The sequence below is a fragment of the Populus nigra genome, chromosome 2 (genome assembly GCF_951802175.1).
Source record: "Populus nigra chromosome 2, ddPopNigr1.1, whole genome shotgun sequence".
Taxonomy (NCBI): domain Eukaryota; kingdom Viridiplantae; phylum Streptophyta; class Magnoliopsida; order Malpighiales; family Salicaceae; genus Populus; species Populus nigra.
Window position 1 is genome coordinate 27,261,668 of NC_084853.1, and position 23,815 is coordinate 27,285,482.

At 32.9% G+C, this 23,815-nt stretch overlaps 1 protein-coding gene across 3 annotated transcripts; it reads left to right on the forward strand.

The window, feature by feature from the left end:
- The first annotated feature begins 16,062 nt into the window (after positions 1 to 16,062).
- LOC133682737 (uncharacterized) lies at positions 16,063 to 22,157 on the forward strand. Of its 3 annotated transcripts, none has more exons than XM_062106241.1 (16): positions 16,063 to 16,221; positions 16,315 to 16,429; positions 16,518 to 16,580; positions 16,660 to 16,779; positions 16,865 to 16,938; positions 17,137 to 17,233; positions 17,555 to 17,597; positions 18,236 to 18,298; positions 19,228 to 19,457; positions 20,009 to 20,129; positions 20,217 to 20,320; positions 20,527 to 20,640; positions 20,719 to 20,889; positions 20,980 to 21,123; positions 21,199 to 21,353; positions 21,657 to 22,157. In XM_062106241.1, the coding sequence occupies exons 1-16, from the start codon at positions 16,155 to 16,157 to the stop codon at positions 21,806 to 21,808; spliced, it is 1,833 nt and encodes a 610-aa protein (XP_061962225.1). In that variant the 5' UTR covers positions 16,063 to 16,154; the 3' UTR covers positions 21,809 to 22,157. The 3 variants fall into 3 exon arrangements, with proteins under 3 accessions (XP_061962225.1, XP_061962227.1, XP_061962226.1); XM_062106243.1 differs by having other exon boundaries at positions 21,208 to 21,353; XM_062106242.1 differs by having other exon boundaries at positions 16,067 to 16,221; positions 16,318 to 16,429.
- Positions 22,158 to 23,815: the final 1,658 nt, after the last annotated feature.

Below are 23,815 nucleotides of genomic sequence, written 5' to 3' on the forward strand. Positions count from 1 at the left end.
TGAAATCAACCACAACTATTTTTGCTTAACACATTGTTGATACTAATATCACCGGTATCATCATCACCCCGTGGACGTCGATGCATGACGATCTCCTTACCCGAGATCCTAACATATATTAAATATATGCTAGTCGATGCATGGTAATCCCATTACCCAGGATTCTAACATATACTAAATGTATGCTAGTCCATGCTCCATAGGCATCGATGCATGATGATTCTCTTACCTAGAATCCTAACATATATTAAATGTATGTTAGCCCATGCCACATATCACACTTCTCATATTCTCTATGTCAGTTACTTCCATCACTTAACAATTCACACGAAAGATCATTCACCTTAAAACACACACACACACACACACACACACACACACACACACATATATATATATATATATATATATATATATATATATATATATATATATATATTCAGGATACTATCCGAAATAATAATATCATTAATGTTGATGGAAAAATGATAGGCTCTTAAAAGACTTTTATACATTATCTCTTACACAACATTAATGTTAATGGAAATATGGTAGGTCTTTAGAGGACTTTTATACACCTAAAGGTGTAGAGAGAATAGGAACCAAGATGTAGTTAAGCCCACAATGGTTGAGCTCTTCTCCTAAGCTAAGCCCATGACATTGGGTTTTTCCCTAAGGCTAAGCTCATGAGGGTTGAGCTCTTTCCCAAGGTCGAGCCTAGGCACGTTGCCTGAGATCATGGATTTCTAGGCCTTTGGAGGGGCCGGGGGAGGGGGGGGTAGGCCCATTAAATGTATGTTTATCAGTAGTCCTCCATGTCTTTATGATATTTATATGCAAAGGCTTTTTTTTAAATGCCCGATATGACGAGTTTCCCAAATTTTCTTCATTTGAAAAGAGGGATGTAAACCCCAAGTAATATACTAGAGAGCCCGTGTGTAAAGGAATACACCATTGTTAAAAAGAATATATAAGCATATAGAAGGGAACCATGGAGGAGCCTATACTAAGAAAACTTTTCTAACAAGTGGAGAAACTCATGAAGGAGGAGATTGTACTTAGAAAAATTTCTAAGGGGTGAAAGGGATGGATCCTTATCGATGTCCATACTTAGAAAAATTTCTAAGAGGTGGAGGGCAACCCAATGAGGGTCAGTCTGCACTTAGAAAATTTTCTAACAAGCTAAAAAGAACCCGATGAGGGTGAGCCTTATACTTAGAAAATATTCTAAGAGGCTAAGGGGAACTCATGTTGACGCTCTTACTTCGAAAAATTTCTAAGAGGTAAAGGGGACGGATCCATTTCTAAGCCTATACTTAGAACAATTTCTAAGGGGCAGAGGGGAACTCATGAAAGGTTATGCTATTACACTAGGGAGATCTCTAGCCCATCACCTGAAGAGTGGCTGAGGGAACCCATAACGACACCCATACTTAGAGAAATTTCTAAGAGGCAGAGGGGATGATCCCATGGTAACACCCATAATTAAAAATTTTTCTAAGAGGCGGAAGGTAACCTAAGAAGAGTCAACCTATACTTAGAAAATTTTCTAAGAGGCTAAGAGGAACCCGAGGAAGGTGAGCCTTATACTTGAAAAATTTCTAAGTGATTGGGGGAAACTTAAAGAGGGTGAGCATTATACTTAGAAAACTTCTAAGTGGCTGAGGAGATCCCATGCATATGCACATACTTAGAAAATTCTCTTAGGGGTAAAGAGGACGGGCCCATGTCTACGCCCATACTTAGAAAAATTTCTAAGGGGCGAAGGGAAACCCAAAGAGGGTCGGCTTATACTTATAAAATTTTCTGAGAGGCTAAATGGAACCCGAAGATGGTGAGCCTTATACATGAAAAATTTCTACATGGCTAGGTGGAACCCATAACAACACCTTTACTTAGAAACAATTATAAGGGGCGGGGGGAATGCAAGAAGGGTCATCCTATACTCAGAAAATTTTCTAAGAGGTTGAGAAAAACTCGAGGAGGGTGAGCCTTTATACTTTGAAAATTTCTAAGTGGTTAGGGGGAACCCAAGAAATGTGAGCTTTATACTTAGAAAATATTCTAAAAGGTTGAAGGGAACCCATGTCGATGCCTATAATTAGCAAATTTTCTAAGGGACGAAGGGGATGGATCAATGTTAACATTTATACTTAGAAAAATTTCCAAAGAGCATAGGGAAACCCAAGAAAAGTCAACCTATACTTAGAAAATTTCGTAATAGGTTGACGAGAACTCGAGGAGGGTGAGCCTTGTACTTAGAAAATTTATAAAATGCTGAGGGGAACAAATCCTTTAATGGTCGTAAAATAAGGCTTGTAGCCTCTTAGTTGATGGTGTGAGGCTTGATCACACCCTACACTGAGGGGCAAGTGCGAGAAATATGCAGAAAAATCTTCAATGATTAAAGGTGTCCAAACAAAGTTGGGGGAATGAAAAGGTCTAAAGGGTTTAAGCATTCCACAAAAATAACTAATATGATGATGCTAAAAACCAAATGAAAAAAACAAAGAGAAAAAGTCTAAGCCTAACACTGGGGGGCACGATGGACCATTTTGCAAATTAATTCAAAAGACAAAAAGGTTTGGGAACAAACACTAGTGATCCTTTATCTTGAAATCTCTTAAAAACCTTTTGAGCCTATAAATATCATTTTTCTTCATAACCAAAAAGCTTAAGCTTACGTTACGTGCTCAATCAAGCCTTTTCTGATAAGAGGCAGACAATCTGGATCGGTAGGCAATGTTTCCCTATGTGAGACAATCTCCATTATTCATAATGAATGCTTTAAAGACCGATTCTTTAAAACCCTCAAATTAAAGCTTGAACTATTTTGACCAACAAAATATCACTTCATACTTCTACCAAAAACAGCAAAACAAGACTTTCAAACCTGCCCATGGGAATCACTAGAATTATTTTCAGAACAAGTTTGCTTAAACCAACATCAAAATAATATTTTGTGTTGGAATAACTTTGAAATTCCAAAAATTCTCTATAAAAACAACTTCTTGTAAATAACCAAATCTTTTTTCGCACAACCTCGTCCCCAAAACTTGAATTGAACACTTGAAGACATGATCAGATTGAGGGGCAATCCAACAAACACATAGTATGGCTGGCTCCATGATTCCCTTTCTAAGAAAACAGAAAATATATGGCAGAGCTGATAACTTTTGAGATAAAGCTTTGTAACTATGATGATGCCATACCTTTTCTAAAGGTCAAGATCACAAGATGTAACTCGAGTAAGCAAGAGCAAAAAAGTCATTGAAGCTTACTACAAAGACTCAAACTTTTAAGAAAAGGAAAACTCCATGAAAAGATGGGAACTATATTTCTTAGGTAAGTATATGTGCATATTGATCATAATGCATTACTTTGATCTTTGACAGATTAATGTCTTACTAGCAAATCTCTTTCGAGTGCGCATTTGAGCCCTCATCTATCAGGTAGTGTGTTTTATAACACTGCCTCCTTTCGAGTATGCCTTTAAGCCCTTATCTCTCAGATAGTCTGCCTTCATGCTCTATTTTTTTTCTTTTGAGTGCATCTTTGAGCCCTCATCTTCTTGGTAGTGCGTTTTTTAACACTACCCCTTTTAAGTGCACTTTTAAGCCCTTATCTCTCGGGTAGTGCGTTTTTTAACCCCACCTCATTTCAAGTGTGCCTTTGAGTCCTCAACTCCGGTAGTATGTTTTCTAACCCTACCTCTTTTTGAGTGCTTATTTGAGATCTCATCTCCTAGGTAATGTGTTTTCTAAACTTACCTCCTTACGAGTGTGCCTTTGAGCCCTCGTCCCTCTTTGAGCCCTCATCTCTTAGATAGTGTGCCTTCGAGCCCTGTCGTTTTTCCATTTAAGTGTTCCTTTGAGCTCTCATCTCCTAGATAGTGCACTTTAAGCCCTATCATGTCATCCTTTAAATACATCTTTGGCCAAATCCTTTCGTCAGGTAAGTTGTATTTTCACCCGGGTAGGTCGCCTATTACAATGAGACCATTTTGCAAAATCTTTGCATTTTTCATTTAGACAGGTCGCCCATTACAATGAAACCACTTTGTTAAATCTTTGAATTTTTCACCTGGACAGGTCGCCCCTTACAATGAGACTACTTTGAAAAAATTTCGTATTTTTCACCACTCGAAAAAAATCTTTGCATTTTTTCACTTGGACAAGTCGCCCATTACAATAAGATCATTTTGAAAAAAATCTTTGTATTTTTTCACCTGGAGAGGGCACCCATTACAATGAGACCACTTTGAAAAATATTTGTATTTTTTACTTGGGCAGGTCACCCATTACAATCACTTTGAAAATCTTGCATTTCCCCCCTAAAGAGGTCGCCCATTACAATGAGATCACTTAGAAAAATCTTTGTATTTTTCCACCTGGACAGGTCACCCATTACAATGAAACCACTTTGAAAAATCTTTGTATTTTTTACTTGGACAGATCGTCCATTACAATGAGACCACTTTGAAAAATCTTTGTATTTTGTCACCCATTACAATGAAACCACTTTGAAAAATCTTTGTATTTTTTACTTGGACAGATCGTCCATTACAATGAGATCACTTTGAAAAATCTTTGTATTTTTCACCTAGGCAAGTCACCCATTACAATGAGACCACTTTGAAAAACCCTTTATATTTTTAATTTGGGCAGGTTACCCATGACAATTTGACCATTTCAATATTTTTGAATTTTACCAATAGGCAGATTGTTTGGTACAACTATACCACTTCAAAAAAAAAAAGTCTTTCAATTTTTCACAAATATCATCTTTTTCTTTACAAACCATATCTCATTTTCCTTCAAATGCGCTTTCTAACCGTTATCCAATTAAGAAATATCTCATTTTCCTTCGAGTGCGCTTTTGATCCCTCACTTCAAACATTTTCAGATGGATTGGATATTTCTTAATTTGGTGAATCTATTATCTCTCATTCATTTTTCCTCTTTACAAAGCTTACTATCTAAAGTCTTTTACAAGACTTTCTGTTGTAATCATTATAAAAAGGGGGGCCAACTGTCATAACTCATTTTTGGGTTATTCTCTAAATTCAATTTTTTCCTTTTCAAAATAAAAATAAAATAATAAAATAATAATAGCAAGAAGACTAGCATTTTTGAAAAAGCAAGCTAGGAGGATTTCAAATGTAGAAAAAATCAAGTTGCAATTTTGAACAGAATTAGGAGCTTAATTGTACCCTATTTTACCCAAAATTAGAGAGATAATGCAGATTCAAGCTCAAGTTCAATGATTATTGGACGAATCTGTATAAAACTTAAGTTCAAGGATATAATAAGATTTTTAATAGGCCAATTTGATTTAATCATGGGCCAAATTAAAGTTTAATAATATTTAAGAATTAATTTGGGTCCAGTTGAAGGATTTAATTAGGTGCAAGGACTTAATTATACTTTAAATTGGTCAAACTAATTTTATTAGGGGCTTAATTGGTGAAAAATTAAGTTTGGGGGCCCAATTTACGCTTAATTGAGAATATTGGAATATTAGGAAACCAAACTTAATTTTTACAAAGTCAATTGGTTCAAATCAAGGGTAAAATCATAAGAAAATTAGAGTTTCGGGATCAATTAGGGGTTAAATTGAAGAAATTCATAACCAATGATCATTTTGCAAAAGGCGTCGAACTATGAGGACCCAATTGGCTTAAATAAGGGGTGAAATTGAAGAGATTTAAAAGTTTAATGGTCAATTAAGAGTTAAATTGAAGATATATGAAGCCAAGGAACATTTTATAAAAGGCGCCAAACTATGGAAACCCAATTGGCTAAAATCAGGGGTGAAATTGAAGAGATTTGAAAGTTTAATGGTCAATTAGGGGCTAAATTGTAGAAATCTAAGACCAAGGACCAAAATAAAAAAGACGATGAAATCCAGGGTTAAATTTGAAGTTTTTCAAGGGCAAAATTGCACAAATTGAAAGTGTAAAGCCAATCAGGGGTGTAATTGAGAGAAATCATAAATCAAGGGCATTTAATATTGTTCAACTTCTTATTCATTTTTTCCTGAAAAGACTACTTAGGGTACTACTTTTCAAGGGCATTTAATACTTCATCTCTCCATCAAATTTGATAAAACTTGCACTAAAATAATTGTCTGACATCTTACTACACCTCGGTATGGTCATTTTTGGCCGATTGACACATTGCGGTCGTGGCGCCGGCGCAAAGAGGCCAACTCATGCAGCCTTCAACTGCCAAATTTGATAGTTCATGATGCTCACTTTAAGCCAACAGTTGGAATCATTCGTGGCTAAATCAAGGGCTAAGATTTGACACCATTAAAGACAACATATCCCTCTTTCATTCCTTATAAATATGGGTGGATTTTATGGCTCGAGCATAAAGAAAATCGGGTGCAAAGTTGATAAAAAACCAGTCTCCCTCCCTGCTATGTTTTTTTTCTTTTTGTCGCCAATTCTCTCTCTCTCTCTCTCTCTCTCTCTCTATCGTGATCTCAGCCACTCCAACCTCACCCACGTTGTGACCAACGATGGCTCAACCTCCTCCACCAACTCATTCTCTCACCAGTAACAGTAACAACCGCCGCCACCACCCATTTCTTTCTTTCTGACCCGTTGCGGCCCAACCTGGATGGCCAGGCCGGGTCCAGGCCAATTTATTTTTAATAATATAATATTATATAATAAAAATTAAAACAAAAAAACAAAAAAAATCCAAAGAAATCCAAGGTCATTTCAAATCCGGTATGAAAATACCTGGTTTTCTCCAAAACATTTTATAAAAAAATTCAAAAAATTCTAAATTAATGTCCTCTTTAAAAAAACAAACAAAAAACAAAAATGTTTTGTTTTCGTGCATAACAGTCAAATCCTAAAAGTTTTCTAAGCATATTTTTTATAAGAACAAAAAATAAAATTGCATATTTCTCATGTTTTAAAAATACAAAAATGAATATCATAACTAGTTTATGATTATCCGTTAGGGTTTAGCCAAAATATCAAAAACCTTTAACTAATCATTTTGTTCACTTTATATTTAAGGTGTTAGGATTTAGCTGTAGACTTTAATATTTGAGGGTATAAAATTACATTGTAAAGTATACCCTCAAGTATTAAAGATACAAATGACAAAATAAATGCGATGCTAAAATTTAAACTTTAAAATGGTTAGGATTTAACCCGATAAGGTAGAGATATCCTCACAAAGAGAGATCTACCTTGAACTTTAGACAAGACCAATGTACAGAAAAGCGACCTAGAAAAACAATCAAATAGTAATGCAGCTTACCTTAGATAAGGTGCATTCGGGGTGATGAGTTTTCTCCTTGCACAATCAATCCCTTACTCGGACTCTTACAGACCATAGGTTTCCTAGTAACCATAATACTAGGTGGCGAATTCTGAACCTTATAATCATAGTTTTATGATTATACTCAAAACTCTCTTTTCAACACACACTCTCAAGAGGCAGATGCTGTTGTCGCTCGGCCGATCCACGCACACCCCGTGATAGATGTCACTATCTTCTTTTGAACATTTAGTCTAATAATTATCCTAGTAATCAGTCATATTGATACCACTAGCTCCTTTCAGATAGCTAGTCTAACAAATATCTAGATCATCAGTAACACTGATGCCACTAGCTCCTTTCGATCCTTTTAGACAACTAGTCTAACAAATATTTCGGTCATTAGTAACATTGATGCCAATAGCTCTTTTCGATCATTTAAGATAGCTAGTCTAACAAATATCACGGTCATCAATCATATTGATATCACTAGCTTCTTTCAAAGAGTTAGTCTAACAAATATCTCGGTCATCAGTAATATTGATAGTCTAAATAATATCTTGGTCATCATCCATATTGATGCCACTAGCTCATTTCGAACAGCTAGACTAATAATATCCCAATCATCAGTAACATTGATGCTATTAGCTTCTTTCATACAACTAGTCAAATTAATCTTTCCATGACATATACATTTCAACAAATACTTGTTAATTACATATACAATAAATTCACTTTGTTAATAAACATCTACACTTTATACTTAAATGCATAATCTCATTTCTATATAGCTACTTCACCCCCAAATCAAATATTAATAACTCGACAAGTTAGTTGTGCTGACGTCACTAGTTCCATTCAAGGCGGCTAGTCAAATCAACCCTTTCTTGTTATTAACATTTATATAAATGCATACACATTTAAAGAATTTGCAATTCTAAATGCTTAAGAAATTCTCTAAGTAGGAAAAGGTGTAAGGAACCTACTTGGAGTCTCTGTACGTGTTCCTGCTCCCTGCTCTGCTGTTTTTTAATCTCCAGAACCTCCCATGTACCACCAGGAATTCAATTATAATCAATAATTTAACCAACATAACAACTTCATTTCATTTCTCATTCAACTATTACTTTCAAGCCAATAGCAAGGAAGATCATTAAAATTCTATAGCCTTAAACATTCTCATGTTCTTATTCTTTCTTATAAATTCAGATGTTAAAACCCTCACTCAACAACAATTCTAAGAAAAAAATTAAAATTGTATAATTCTTGTCGATTTAGCCTACAAACCCAGAATACTATTTAGTGTTTTAATCATATTTGCAATTGTAAAACTTGATTTTAATTGTGGTTTGTCTATATGGAAATCTAAGAAATAGATGTACAACTTTCATGAAGAAAGAAACACCCAATTTTCCATTTATAAGCCTAAAACCAATAATTACAGTAGTATAAAAAATTTATCCAATATTATATCAATCTGAAACTTTCTTCAATCTTTAGCTCATACCCAGAGTTATATAACTTTAAATTTATCAAGACCAGTTTCATTTGAAATTTAACATCCATATTTATAACTTTTTAAAATAAACTAACTCTAACATCCATCATTTTTAAATTCAAAATCAATAATCATAATAGCATCTGAAATTTGTCCAAAGTTATGTTAGTTTACACTTTTACCTAGTTTTTAGCTTATATATGGAGTTATATAATTCCAAATTAATTAGCACCAGGTCTATTTGAAAGCTAACATCCATATATACAACTTTTCTACAGAAATTGACTCCAAATTTTATCGTTTTCAAGCTCTAGATTCAACTTTAAACAACATCATCAACAATTTTCAACTTTCCTAACAAATAAAGATTTGGCTAAAAATCAACTTCCTTCCTCATGATTTTTTTTTCTTTTAAACCAATATCATTCATACACATCATAACATATTTCACTAACACCCTAATTCCTCTATTTTTTTTTTTTTACTTTGGCTGAAATGGACATTATGATCATACTAGGTTGTTTTTCACTTTTCTTTCTTATGGATCAATTTAACCCATCACAATTGATTTCAAGAACACACTTTCAACATAATTAAACACGATTTTCCTATCAATTTAATTTAGCCAATCCAAGTCCTCTCATTCCATCATTGGCTAAAACCCCTATTGATGAGAAGCATTGATTTTTCTTCAATTTTTATGTTATTTTCACCATAACCATTAATTACTCAAGCTCAAGAACACATAAATCAATTAAAAGTATCATTTCAAACAATCCATCACTAAACCCTTACTTTTTATAATACCAACATTCATACCCAAGCTCTAAAGCATAATAAAACCTTGATCAATCATGGTAATAAAGCTCCTAACCTCTTGTTAGCAACAAATCAATGAGTATTTTACAAGGAGAGCTTGGGTTTTTCTTCCTCTTTTTTTGTTTCTCTCGTTAGCTCCTAAACTCTTCTTTTCTAAGCTCTAAAAATCCTTGAAAAGGCTTGAATCCTTCATTTAAATCCTTCTACAACCTTATTTAATCACTTAAATGTAACTCTCTTAAGGTTGTTCTCTCATCAAAATAAAAGAGGAAGAACTGAAAATTCATTATTGCTAGAAGTTCTAACTGTTTTAACCTATTTAAAAAGGTGATTTACCTTTATTTATAATTTACTACTCACTTAAGCCTTTGTGTGTTTTTCATGTAAACTATTCGGCTGTCAACCTAAGTTGTGAAACCTTTCCAAATTTGATTGACCCGAAATTCTAATCCATGGTAAGTCAACATGTCAGGAGACTCCATGCAAAATGAAAGCCTAATTTGATGGTTAGATTGAAAGTTGTGCGTGATAAACTAAAATTGGTTTTGCTTCTACTAGTGGTTTTGGTGGTGGCTTTCCTACTAGTAGTTCAACATGTGGTTTTGTAATTACTACAACTATTGGCGATTTTGCTGGGGTTGCTTCTACTAGTTGTAGGTTTACTATTTTGGGCTTATTTGGTGTAAGGTTTGCTAATGTTATTAAAGGTGCTGGATTTGCAAATGCATACTATAATGGTGCTAGTTTTGTAACAACTCTTGCTTCTAGTAGTAGATTTGCTACAACTGGTAGCATATTGGCGAACATTATATTTTCCTCATTTATGGTTAATGTATTCTATGTCTTTTTTTATTTATACTACAATCTTGCACATGTGGTGGATTTAGGGCTTTAGGCAGCTAACAAGGTACTCCATGTTTATGTTAGTTAATGGTAATGATGGAGAGAGTAAATGTTTATCGAAATCTTTTGTGACTATTTATCTGCATTTAGTAGTAGTACTAGTATCTTAGATTTTGATGAGTCTATTTTGACTTTTTTGTTGACTTTTTTTGGTGTGTTATAAAGTGTTGTGAACCTATAAAATTTAGGCTATAAACTGTAATTTTTTAAATAATAGAGGCAAAATAAAAAACTGACTAAACTATAGGATGGTTAGGGTAATTTTCTCAAACAAACTTATTGCACTGTGCAAATTCACTATGTTAGTAAGCTTGTATATATCATAAAAGTTTGATCAATCTTAGTTTTTTTACTACATTTATAGGCTCTCACTATGCCATGAGCCTACATTTTCTTTTAATTGATTTTAAAAAATTTTAGATGATGCAAGTGTGTCTCAAAAAAGTAAAAAACAATAACATAGAGCATAGATCCAACTACGAAAAAAACTAATATAATTTAATTAGATAATAAAAGAATGATAACAACAATAAATGGATCAATTTAAACAAAAAAAAAATATAGGAACCTGTAAAGAAGTTATTAAAATAAAAAAGACGATGAAGTAAATATTCTAGCCAATCAAATGAAAAAGAAAAAAACAACAACAAAAAAAACTAACATGAGCCAACCTAAATGAGCATGTCAAATATGCAAGCCAAGTAATAAGACTATAATAAGCCAACAAAATGCAAAGAAAAAAAATAGTTGAAGTCCAACTCCAAACAAATCCAACGTAGACGGATGAATTTGTTTTAAAAAAATCAATTAAAAAAAGAACAAAAAAAAAAACCAACAAACTAGGCAAGCCAACTAAACTTGACTCGGATCATGCAAATGAGATAACTCAATAGAAGACAAACTGGAAAAGATTATGAAGCTTAATTCTTAAACAACTCAATGTTAAAGGACGAAACAAAAAAATATTAAATTAAAAAAAATGATCCTAAAAAAAACCTAAGTCAACCTAGGCTAACCCACCAAACCCGTAGTCTAAATAATGAGACCGGGATAAACAAATAGAAAGGAAACTAAAGAAAATTATAAAGCCTAATATATAAAAAAATTCTCAATCAATCTAATATTGAAGGATAAAATAAAATAAATAATATATTAATTTAAAAAATTTATCAAAGCAAATTCAACAAGGAACGATAAATAAAAAGAACTAAGATAACCCATATTATTTATCAAATTACTGAAAAAACCAATGCAAAATCAAATAAATAAAAATAACAAAGCTAAATTTATAATTGAATAAATGCTGAATAATAAAATTGAAAAAACATTAGCTCAAAAAAAGAAGAAGCAAACCCGATTGAATTTCCTAAATTTAGGTAGCTCAGTATAATCCACAATCGATGAAATCCCAAACCTGGGCTTGATAAAAAAAACTCAATTCCTAATTAGTATAATGTTGAAAGATGAAATAGAAAAAAATATCAATTAAAAGATTTTCCAAAGTAAAAAAATTAAAATCAAAAGAATGAATATTAAATCTAATAGGAAAAAAAACTAAAGGAGGATAAGATCGTAGAAAAAAAAATCAATTTTAAAAGCCATCTCTAATAAAACAAATTTGGCCTGAGACAATAGCAGATAAATCAAACAAAAGGAACTTCGCTTGAGTCAACCTAGGTTAATTCGAGAAACATGCGACTTAGCACAAGAGATTAAGATAACCCTATCGAAGAATGAAATAAAAAAATTGTAAAAAAAGATCCTAAAAAAACCTAAATCAACCTTGACTAATCATTTAAACCCATGACCTAGGTTTTAAGGCCAGTATTGTTCCATAGAAGGCAAATAAAATAAAAAACAAAATCATGAACCTAAATTCACAATTGATAAAATCCTGACCAATAAAATATCGAGTGATGAAATTGAAAAAGAATAAAGACAAAATTTGACATAAAAATTAAATAAAATAAAATATTGATGGATGAAATTGAAAAATAAATTCAATTAAAAAATAATAAAAAACCAAAAAGAAATAACAATAAAGAAATGGGGACTAGATCTAACAGATAAAATAATAAAAAAAATCAAATTGAAAGAAAAATCAAATTCTATGAATTATTAAAAAAAAAACAAATAGTAATAAAAGGAATAGAGATTAAATCTAAAAGAATAACAAATTGCAGGGCTGCTTTGAAACTTTATAAGGCCTGCCATGGAAATTGATAAGGAGGGAGAAAAAAAGAAGTATGTCACACACATCGTCTAATGATGGAAGGGCCACTATGAAGATTCAAATGTTGCCGCAGAATACTAAGATTGGCCATCGGATGACGTTGCACACGCCATCCATAGATCTCAAACATTGCCACACATGTATGCATGAGCAACACGTGTCATCAACTTTTTAATATTAAATAATATTTTATATCAACTAAAATACCAAATTTCACCTGACCCAACCCACCAATAACAAAAAAATCGTAGTGAAAGACCAAAGAGCTACTAGATGTTAGCTTAAGATAATTTGGATTTAAGGGCAACTAAGTCATTCAACTATGCATTTAAAATGGAAAAGTCACAACAGTCCTATACACCAGTTCAATAATTTTTTATTTATAGGGTATTTTAGTCATTTTATTGTGCAACCATGTAATTATTAAGGGTGAGCAAAAAAACCAACCAATCGATTAAACTAAGAAAACCGACAAAAAATTAACAAAACAAACAAACAAAAAAAAACAGAATGAATTGATTATAAAAAAAAATTAGTTTGGTTCGGTTTTGGTTTCAAAAGTGTGAAACTGATTAAATCAAACCAAACTGAGCTGGTTCATCCATAATTAAACACTATTATAAAAGGCACATAGGTGTAAAAGGTTCTCTTTCTCTCCTCACAAACCCTAACTCCCAAATCTAGTCGTCCCCTTTTCTCCTGCTCTCTCCATCTCCCTACTCCCTCCTCTCTCTCCACCAAAACATCTCCTTCACCAGAAGTCTTGCCAAATCAACTTGAATGGATAGAGACAATAGACATTTTTGGCACCTAATGTTCTCACCATGATCTTCTTGTTATTGCACTTGTTCAGGATTTATAGTTCCACGTAGCATTCATGACCAAGTTAGCCTTGAATTTAAAGTTGCAAAGGTGTCTAATGGCACTTTTTCATGGGATCTTTTTTCATGCAACTAAGATAGTTTTGCTTATTACCATCTTGATTGTCAAATTTATCAACCATAAATTATTGTATTAAGCAAAAACATTGTCATTCCTATTGCCTATTTTGGGTTCTTTTAATTAGTATTTTCTTGTACTTGAATTGATTTTTTACCCAATGCCCAAAATTATTTTATATGTCATATTTTATTATTGCCTGTTTTTCTATGTTCCAAGTTGTGGACCTATCTCTTACAAATATTGTTGGTATTCTCAAGTCCAGATTCACGTTGACGTACCCAATCATGATTTTCTAGGTGAAATGGAGTTTGATATTTTATGAAGGCATCATTTACCGACCACAAGATATACCAATGACTTCAAGTTTTTATTGGGTTTCGGAATATCATACACACAGTAATGATAATAAAACAAAACTATTTAGGAGTCTCTAGGATCTTGTTAGACAGATCTATAATTGTTTAAGAATTTATTACTTAAAGATCTAATCTTCTTCAGCTGTGAATAATTATTTTAAAGGTTGGGTTGTCACAAAACACAAGTCGTCAAATTGTTCGGCCTCCAATGGTAATTCACACGAACCATTAATGAGAAATCTCCTAAATACCTATTTAGGATAGATGGATTGATATGCCTAGATTGCTCTCTATTATATGAGTTACATAGTTTTTTTTTTTTTGTCTAATAGACAACAACAAAAAAGGAGGAATAACTTACTATTTATAAGGAAAATTTGAAAAACCCTATAAATTAGCAAAATTATCAATTTGCCCCTGAATAATATCCATATATTTATTCAGGATAATTTTAGAAATGAATTCAATCAAGTTCTTACTTTATTTTTCCAGGTTTAGAAATATAATTCCTCAAATATATTTTGATAAAGTCATACTTAATTAAATTATCCTAGTTTAATTTCCTGACTAATGATTCTTAATATGTGTGACCCATTATGTTCTTAATATGTTGGCCCGAATATAAATTATAATTATAATTAAATAAATTAAAAATTTTAATTTATTATCAATTCAATAATTGATTAATTTACATTTGAAGATCATGTGCATCATCTAGCAACGTGTCAGAATTCTCCAAATATTAAAAAAGTCATTAGTGGTTTGACTTAATATTTCAGTGATCGGTTTCTTAATATCCTTTCATCAATAATGTTCTGATTTAACATTAAAGCATGAAGTATGTCTGCCATGTTAAATCATATTTGTTCTATACATAATAGTCATTAATCGTTTGAATAAGATTTGAAGCTCTTTTCAAATCTTTTTCCACATTGGCTAAGGATTTCTTAATCAGTATTATTTAAGAACAAATAAAATATTTTCTCCTAATTCACTTAGAATGATGAATCCTTTCTTGATTACTCAAGTACCTTCATACAATTCATGCTATACCCAATATCTGTCCCTTCATTACTTTGATTAAGATAACATGTAATATGATCAAAATATAAAATTATCTATATAAAATAACTTAGTGATGTCAAGTCTAAAAATTACTTATTCAACCGTCACGTGAGTCTTTCTATTGACATATATAATCTCTTCATATGAAATTTTAATGCGGATTAGTTCAGTGTACATGTCTTATGAAAAGTACTGATGTACTAATATATTAGTTCTAGGTATTCATTATACTTCAGCTTATGAGAACAATTACTTTTTTTTATAAAGGAAAAAACATAATATGTATTAGTCTTTACAACTCTAATAAATATTCAGTATTTAAGAGAGCATCAACCAGGAATATTTTAAGAACAATGTTTTGATGCAATAAAAATCTCATAATTATAACTATTTTATAATTTTTTTTTGCAAAGCATTTTTGTCCTATAAACTTTATCTTTACTCTAAATTCATAAATCAAAATATTAGATTCATTAATATAATATTATATAATTATTAAAGATAAATTAAGTTTTTATTAATAATAAATATATAACATTAGCTTTTGCAAAATAAATGAGTTGGCTTGGCTTTGAGCTTGTCTTTAAAATATGCAATAATGTTAATTTGCAAATCAAATCAGAAGAATCACAAAATTTTTAAAAGCCCAAAAAAATAATCATAAAAGCTCAGATAAATTTATGTAGGTTTTAACGTAAACAACCAAACATCAATTAATGTAAACAATCAAATCAAAAATAATTGGTTTGAATCGATTTTTATTTTAATTCTCAAAAGAAAAAAATTAATTTGATTATTTTATTTAAAAGAAAACCAAACGAAAATACTCACTCTTGAAAAAAGAAGAAGAAGTATTTGGAATGAAATTGAAAACTAAAGAAGTCTTGTACAACAACACGACGTCGTAAGCTGAAAACAAAGGAGCGAAGAATAGGAGACGGGTCGTCTCTTGTACTTGACTGGCCTGGTGAGTAACTATACCATAGATAAACGCCGCGCTGGTTCCATCAAGAGCTGATCCAGTTGGTTTTAAGATTACAAAACTAGGAATAGGAATGGCAAGAAAAGTTCCTTCTCTAATATCTCTAGTCATCGAAGCGATCAAAAGAGAAGTAGTGCACGGTAATTTCTTCTTCACGATTTCAATTTTGAATTTTTTGATCTTGCAAAATTGTTGATTTCTTTTATATATATATATATATATATATAAAACAGCAGCCGCCGGAGATGATGATGTTCGACCGGATATATATGACCTCCCGTCTCATTTATTTAATCGTTTGTTGAAAAAATTACCCCCGCTGGCTTTGCACAAATTAGAAACAGATATGTAAGTAAGTGGGTGCGGTGCAGAACAATGCTTATGAAAAAAGGGAAGAAATGTTTTGTTTGATTTGTTTTTTATTTGGGTGGAGCAGGCCTTTTAAGGACTGCAATGATTACGAGGCGCCTTTGAACGATGGTGGGAGAAAGCGTGGGAGGTCGTCAGAATTTCTTTTTATTTGGGTTTTTCCTCTCGTTGCCCCCTCTTAACAGTTCACTGGTGTTTTCTTACAACAGAAATGGAAACTTTGATTCGGCATGGAAGGCGCTGTTTAAGTTGCGCTGGCCTGACCCTTTTCACCCTTCTGAAACACAACTTGACTGGCGACGGATATACTGGCAAACACATTTGCAGAAGTATTGCTACCTATTCTATATATATATATTGCTTGTATTTGGATTCTTCTTCTTCTTATTCTTCTTGTATTAACCGGATAAACAGTTGCCTTGATGAAGCAGCAGAGTTAGCTTTGCTCCCCTCTTTTAATGGATGCATCGGTGAGATGAATGTTTCAGGTAATGAATCATGTTATTTCACGCAAAAAAAAAGAAGAAGAAGAAGAAGAAAAAGATGAGGCAACTAATCAAGAAATTTCAGAAACACATCTGTGATTTTTTTTGTTTTTTTGTTTTGTTTTTAATGTATTTGCATGTGCTTCTAGCTTTGTTAAGTTGAGGAATTTGTTTCATCAAATGCTGTTATGTTCCTTGCAGATGGTATGCTGAAATGTATTGGTTGCGAGGGACATGTAAATCATCCAAATTATTCTAAATTATCATACCACTGCCAACAATTCGGGCACTATGCTAGGTAACATGTATTGCCAATTCTTTGTATTAGGAGAGCTTATGCCTAGCCTCTTTAATTTCTGGAGGAAACCGAGTTGCTTAGTGAACATCTATTCAAATCTGCCATAATGCAGAAAAGCTTGTTTCTTCCTTTGATTTTTGACAATATGCTTATTCCGTCATCAAGGCTTTCATGCAAGTGACCGTTCAATGTGAAACCAAATCGATTTTACTTATCCAATGTAACATGTATTGTGGAGTCTCTTTAATATGTCCATTATGTTTCAAACAATTTAGTTATACTAACATGGTTAGGTTCATTTATATTGTTTTCTCTGTGCAGCTGTTTGAGACTTCAAAATGTGTTCTGTGTTGCAGAAACTTGTGTATGTTCTTATCCCTTGAGTAGAATAGAACCATCAACAACTTTGAATATGTTTCTAGAGTCTCTATGTCTATTATTGTTGTTATTATTATTTTGAATGGATTCATTTTGGCTGGAGTGTGTTTTGGTTTTTGCTGGCCTTCATATATGCTGAAAACCTGAAAGTTGGGTTGTTTAGATAGAATTCTTTTTAAAAGTGATACTATGGGCTTGAGATGTTCTTACCATTGTCCTGACAATCATGGAAGGAGTTTTTGTTTATTCATTTTGTCAAAGCTTTCCTAGGCATGTTTTCATACCAGATCATCTCATCTTTAGATTTGTCATGTTTTGAGGGTTTCCCTAGAAATTAACTAAGAATAGTACAAGCAACCTGAGGTTCAATATAATGATGACATTTGCTTACCTCCTCTGGGCTGAAGTTGCAGGAGGGAGAGAAGATTCAACCCCTAGTATCATTATTGTTTCATATTTTTCTGTCAAGAAGCAATATTAGGCATGTTAGGAAGAAATTTTATTATATTAACCTGTTTCTATGATCTGCATTAAAAGCCACGTCTCACATCGTTAATCTTTCTCAAGACAATGCTTCTGGACAGACTGATAAATACCAAGATGCTAATAACTATTTTGAAACAGGTATTATTAAGGAAGAGCAACTTGCAAAGTTTGATAGTGCAGTGGATCAGATCTGAGAAACATGTATGCTTGCTTCCTTTTTATATGTGCATTAGGATATTATAAGTAGCTAAGAATTCTTGTTATTTTTGAGAGAGAGTGCAAGACCAATAACTTCAGCTATAATTGTAATCAGTTTATATCCACAAAACACCGAAAAGGCACTACAAAGAGAAAAAAATGTAAACAAGCATAGCACTTGACAACTTAACAAATAGTACTGCTCTTGCCATACATGCTACAAATTTTGACTACCACGACAAAGTGAATGGATATGCTTTTCGACAAATTTCCAAGTTATGTATCTGTTGTTTTACACCATAATATGGAATTTAAAAGGAAAGAATTGAACCACTTTGAGAAATATAGATAAAATCATTACCTTATACAAGTCAACCAGGGACGAATATGAGCCTGTCCAACCTAGATTCTTTACCCTGCCTTTGGAAATGCTATAAATACACTCATTCCAAATACTGCTCTGCCACCATAGGAAATGAAAGTAATTTGTGTGTACTAACTTATAATAGTTTCCGAAGAGGTGATAAGATGCTCTTGCGAGAAGAAAAAGTAATCCAATTTTCTCTGACCCTAATGTTAAAAGGATATACATTACTAGTGATCAATTTGTGTCAAGGACAAATTATTTCTCTAAGAAAATGTAATCACCAACCTGTGCAGTGTGCAGCCAACCAAATACTCTAGATCCTGTTGACGTGACTTTCTTGGTACATCTAGAAGCACTTGAATGCTGCTATTTTTTACTTGGATAATAATAATTCAGTCGTTCTGTGAGACCATGTAATTAAATATCAAATTCATGTAACCTATGCTTGAAAATGGGAAATTCTCCTTATCATAATGTAGTCAAGCTCCTCAGACTAATGTTTATTTGTGTTACCCTGTGTCCAAATTCAATGAAGAATGCTGAATTTTGATTATTGTATCAATAGGTTGATGGATTATGCAAACTGTTGATCCAAAACAGTGAAACGTTGACATCACTAGAGTTCATTTACTGCAAGCTTTCACCAACTTTTGTCAGTGCAATATGCGGTTCTTTAAATGTGGTTAATACACACACACATGGAATACAGCACTTCTCAATTAACACATCCAGCTTTCTTGAAATTAATCCAGTTTCCTTACCTCCTGGATTTGTATCATTCCTTTCATCAGGCAGGTATATCCATTCTTCTCAACCTATGCTTTGTTCTTGATCAGCTTCTTACTGTTTTTTCTCTCTGATTTCTTGAGGTTGGTGAGATGCTCATAAACTGTCAAATCTAATGGGCTGTGTTGAGTTATCAGCATGTCTGTACTGAGAGGGTAAATATACTGGACATGTCCCCAGGAAGTCTTGACCTCTTACCTGTAACTCAGCTGCCATATTGTCAAATATTATTTGTCGTATTTTGGTTCCTGTTGTCAGTTTCTTGGTGTATTTCAATATCCAATCAATGCGCACAGTATCACTTCTAGTGTGATTTTTATTTTTCTGGAATGTATTCTGGAATTTTTTTCTGCTGAAACAGCCCCTTACAGCTCGTCCCTGGACTTGCATAGAGAATAAAAGCAGAAAATTATGGTTACTCGTATTACATATTTACATTAACCTATTTACAAATCTCGATGGCTCGGCTCTCGTGTATAAATGTAGTTTGTTCTCCTGGGAAGCTTCCTCTGTTTACTTCAATGATACATGCCCTTACTTGTAAATGTATTTGTTCTCAGGTCTTTGTGTTCTTTGAAATTACATGACAACCATCTAGACGGGAATTTTGCATGGATGCTTTTTAGCGTTCTTCTTGATGCTTCCTCTAGCCTATCCATCCTTGACCTTTCTGACAACAATGTGAGTAATGCATTTCTATTAGATCTATCATACATTTCAAATCCATCTATAATTGCAAAAGATTGATATTTTGAAATAACATTACAGATAGCAGGATGGCTTGGTAATCTCAATGGGAAATCAAAATGCAAAGTTCCATTATCATTAGGAATAGGAAAGTCTTTGCAATCATTACGTGTACTCAATATAAGGTGATATGATCTGCTGTTTCTCATGTTCTTGAACAATATCTTAAACCAAGCTATCCCAATTTTGGCATAACCAGGTCAACTGTTATTTTTGCTCTCCTTCATTCAATTTAGGGCATAGCACTCTGATGATTAATAAGATTGTATGACTGCCTTTTGATTTTCAGACAGTTTTTTACTTTATTAATAAAATTATTGTCTGGTTTAAGGGGAAATGATCTTCGCAAGGATGACGTGGAGAGTCTTAGACGTGCACTTGTTTCCATGCCGAACTTGGAGATCCTGGATATAAGTGACAATCCCATTGAGGATGATGGCATCAGGTTAGATGAATTTTCATTTGTCACATCCACTTTCAATGTAGTAGGCAAAAGTCTCAAAGCTGCAGTTGAACTTTGCAGATGCTTAATCCCATATATTATCGAGGCTCCTGATAGATGCTCTCCCTTGGCTGAGTTGTATTTAGAGAATTGTGAGCTTTCCTGCAGTGGAGCAACTGAACTTTTACATAGCCTTTCAAACTTGAAAAGACCACTAAACTCTCTCTCACTTGCAGATAATGGCCTTGGCAGGTTTGTCTGTTTGGCTCTGGTATAGAAGTAACAATTTATTGTTATGTTTTGTTCTTGAGTTGCATTAACTTTGTAATTACTGTAAACCAGTGATGTAGCAGGACCTCTGCAAAACATTTTGGGCACATCTATTAAAACACTTAATGTTGGAGGCGTTGGACTGGGTTCACTTGGCTTTCGGGAACTAGAGAAAGGATTGATGGCAGAATTGAAGCTTGTTGATATCAATATAAGGTTTGAAATTATTTCTTTATTTTCTTAACTGATATTATGGCTCTTGCCAACAGTATGGATCAACTAATGACTTAGTTGGTACAGCAAAAACCGCGGTGGGTTTGAAACTGCAAGATTTTTGGCAAAGCTCATGTCATTGGCTCCAAACATTATTACCATCAACACAGCATACAATCTCATGCCTTTAGAATCTTTAACAGTTATATGCTCTGCTCTGAAGTTATCTAAAGGTATCTGTCTACTTGAATGATTTTTTATTTATTAATATTGGCTGTTGACTTCCACTTGTGTTTCTTTTGTTGGTATAACATTGGTAGCACATTTTACATTTGAAATCTCGTCATTTTCTGTTGGGAAAATTAAGGTATTATGATATATACAATAAAGTTAGCCAAATTGCAAGTGCTTACAAGTTTCCATGGAAGGTGGCAGTAGTACAAAATGAAATGACTACTCTTGGGCATGGTGCTAATGGCCCGTGATTTCATGTGAACACTTGAATCCTAACCTATATCCAACTTGTTATTACTTAGGTAGTCTTGAGCGTTTGGACTTGACTGGTAATAACTGGGACTATCAGCCAAATCACGCTTCAATGGTTGCTGAATTCCACCATAATGGAAGGCCGATCTTAATTCTTCCATCGTATCTTGCTGTGGATGTTCCCTATGATGACGACCCCTAGATGGTCTGGGTGTATAATAAACAAAGGTAAATGCAGAACTCGTTAAGAGTTGTTGGGATTGCTTTTATGTCAACATGAACATCTGAGCTTAAAGTGTGTTTGATGTAATTCTGTGTAAAGTTTATCTGCGGCTCCTTCAAGAGAAGTGTTTATTTGTTGCTTGTCAGCATTTGTATGTAGCTGATTCTTACCATTGTTTTATATTGATTTGTTTCCGTGGCCATTGTGGGCTTTGAGTCGAGCTTTCTGCGGGCTGAACCAGCATGTTTAACTTGAACTTTTGGGAGACACTGTACCTGTACACTTACCTAGCCAATGGTACTTTATAATAATCCTTGGAGTTTTTATATGCAGCTGATTTTAGAAAATTTTATTTTGTTACTGTGAACTGAAGTCACCTTTTTTCTTTTTTGTTCTTTTTTTTATTATTATTTTTGTGGGTTTGTGATACACCGTGGCTTGAAAATGGTATTTTAAAAATTAGCATTGTTTAGCAAGTTTTATATGACATTTACGCATTGCATTGCGAGTTGCATGTATTATTTGTCTCTTATAAAAATTACGATTCTCTTATAAAAATGTAGAGTTTGTATAAGAATAGTAGAGTTTGATTTATTTTTTAAATTCAAAATTCAAAATAGCTTTTAAAATACCTTAACAATTTTTATTTAAGAGTCACAAATGTTATTTGTTAAATTGTGTTATTTCTCCCCTTTTTTCTTTCTACCAGGTTACTTTTTTTCTTTTAAAAAACTCTTAGCATTCTAATTGATGGTGAACACATAATAATAATAATAATAATAATAATAATAATTTGTTGTTGTTTAGGCCATGTGGCCCAAACCGAAAAAAACAAAAAAAAAAACTGAGTCAAACCGAAAAAATTGAGTCAAACCGAAAAAACTAGTTTTTGTTCTAAAATAACCAAACTGAACTGAATCGAAATCGGTTGGTTTGAACCTGTTTTGATTTTTTTAAAAAAAAAAACGGTTTGGTTATTTTTTTTTGATAAAAAACGAACCAAACAAAAAATGGATTACCCCTAACGATAACATTCTTCTAGTTGTTTATTATTATGTTTAGATTATTTATAATTCTTGTATCTATTTTGCTTTGTAACAAAGACATCACACAATCAAGGTGCGTAGAAATCCCGTCCCATGGTTCCACATGTTTTGATATGAACTATGTATCCATATGTTTTAGATGTTGTGTATTTTGTGTAACAAATATACTAGCTATGAAATGACCATACAACACTTTTGTAAAGGCTTATGCTGATAACTATAATAGAACACAAATGTGGATGTATGAACATGTAAATAAAATGTTATGAATGTATAAATGGGGTATTCACTTTATTGGGATGTTGCATTTTGAAATCATATGAGTCCTTATACTACTGAATGAATTCTATCTTGTTAAACCCTTGAATACTGTCGTGAGAATCATTGACAACGTGATGACATACAAAAAGAAAAATTACCATCAATTTCAGCTTTGAATTATTGGGATATTACAACAATTATGGACTTGCGAATCATTTTTCTTTGCAAGTCCAAATTATTACATTAGACAAGGTCGAAATTTCTTGGTTCTAACCAACCTTACTTGAAATGAGAAAATGTCATCTTTGTTTATTCCTTTCACAATTCATAAAATATATATTCTTTGCAATTTCATTTTGAGCCTTTTATAATCTTTTTTTCGAAAGGAAACCTGAACCTAGATCACACCCCATATTGGGGGTAAGTGACATTTTTTGGTTGAAAAGATGAAGACAATAACAGAGTCAATGGTAAAGGGAATACTAAGAATGAAAGCTCAATGATTGAGAAAGAGTTAAAAGTGAAAAAAACCTAGATTGGAGGGGGGGGGGGGCATCAGGAAAACTTTGAAAAAGCCAAAAGTAGAAATTGCCTGCACTTGAAGGAAAATCAAGTTTTGATGATGGAATTCCATGAAAAGGTTAAAGGTAGGAAAATGCATATAATGTGTAGGAGGGGC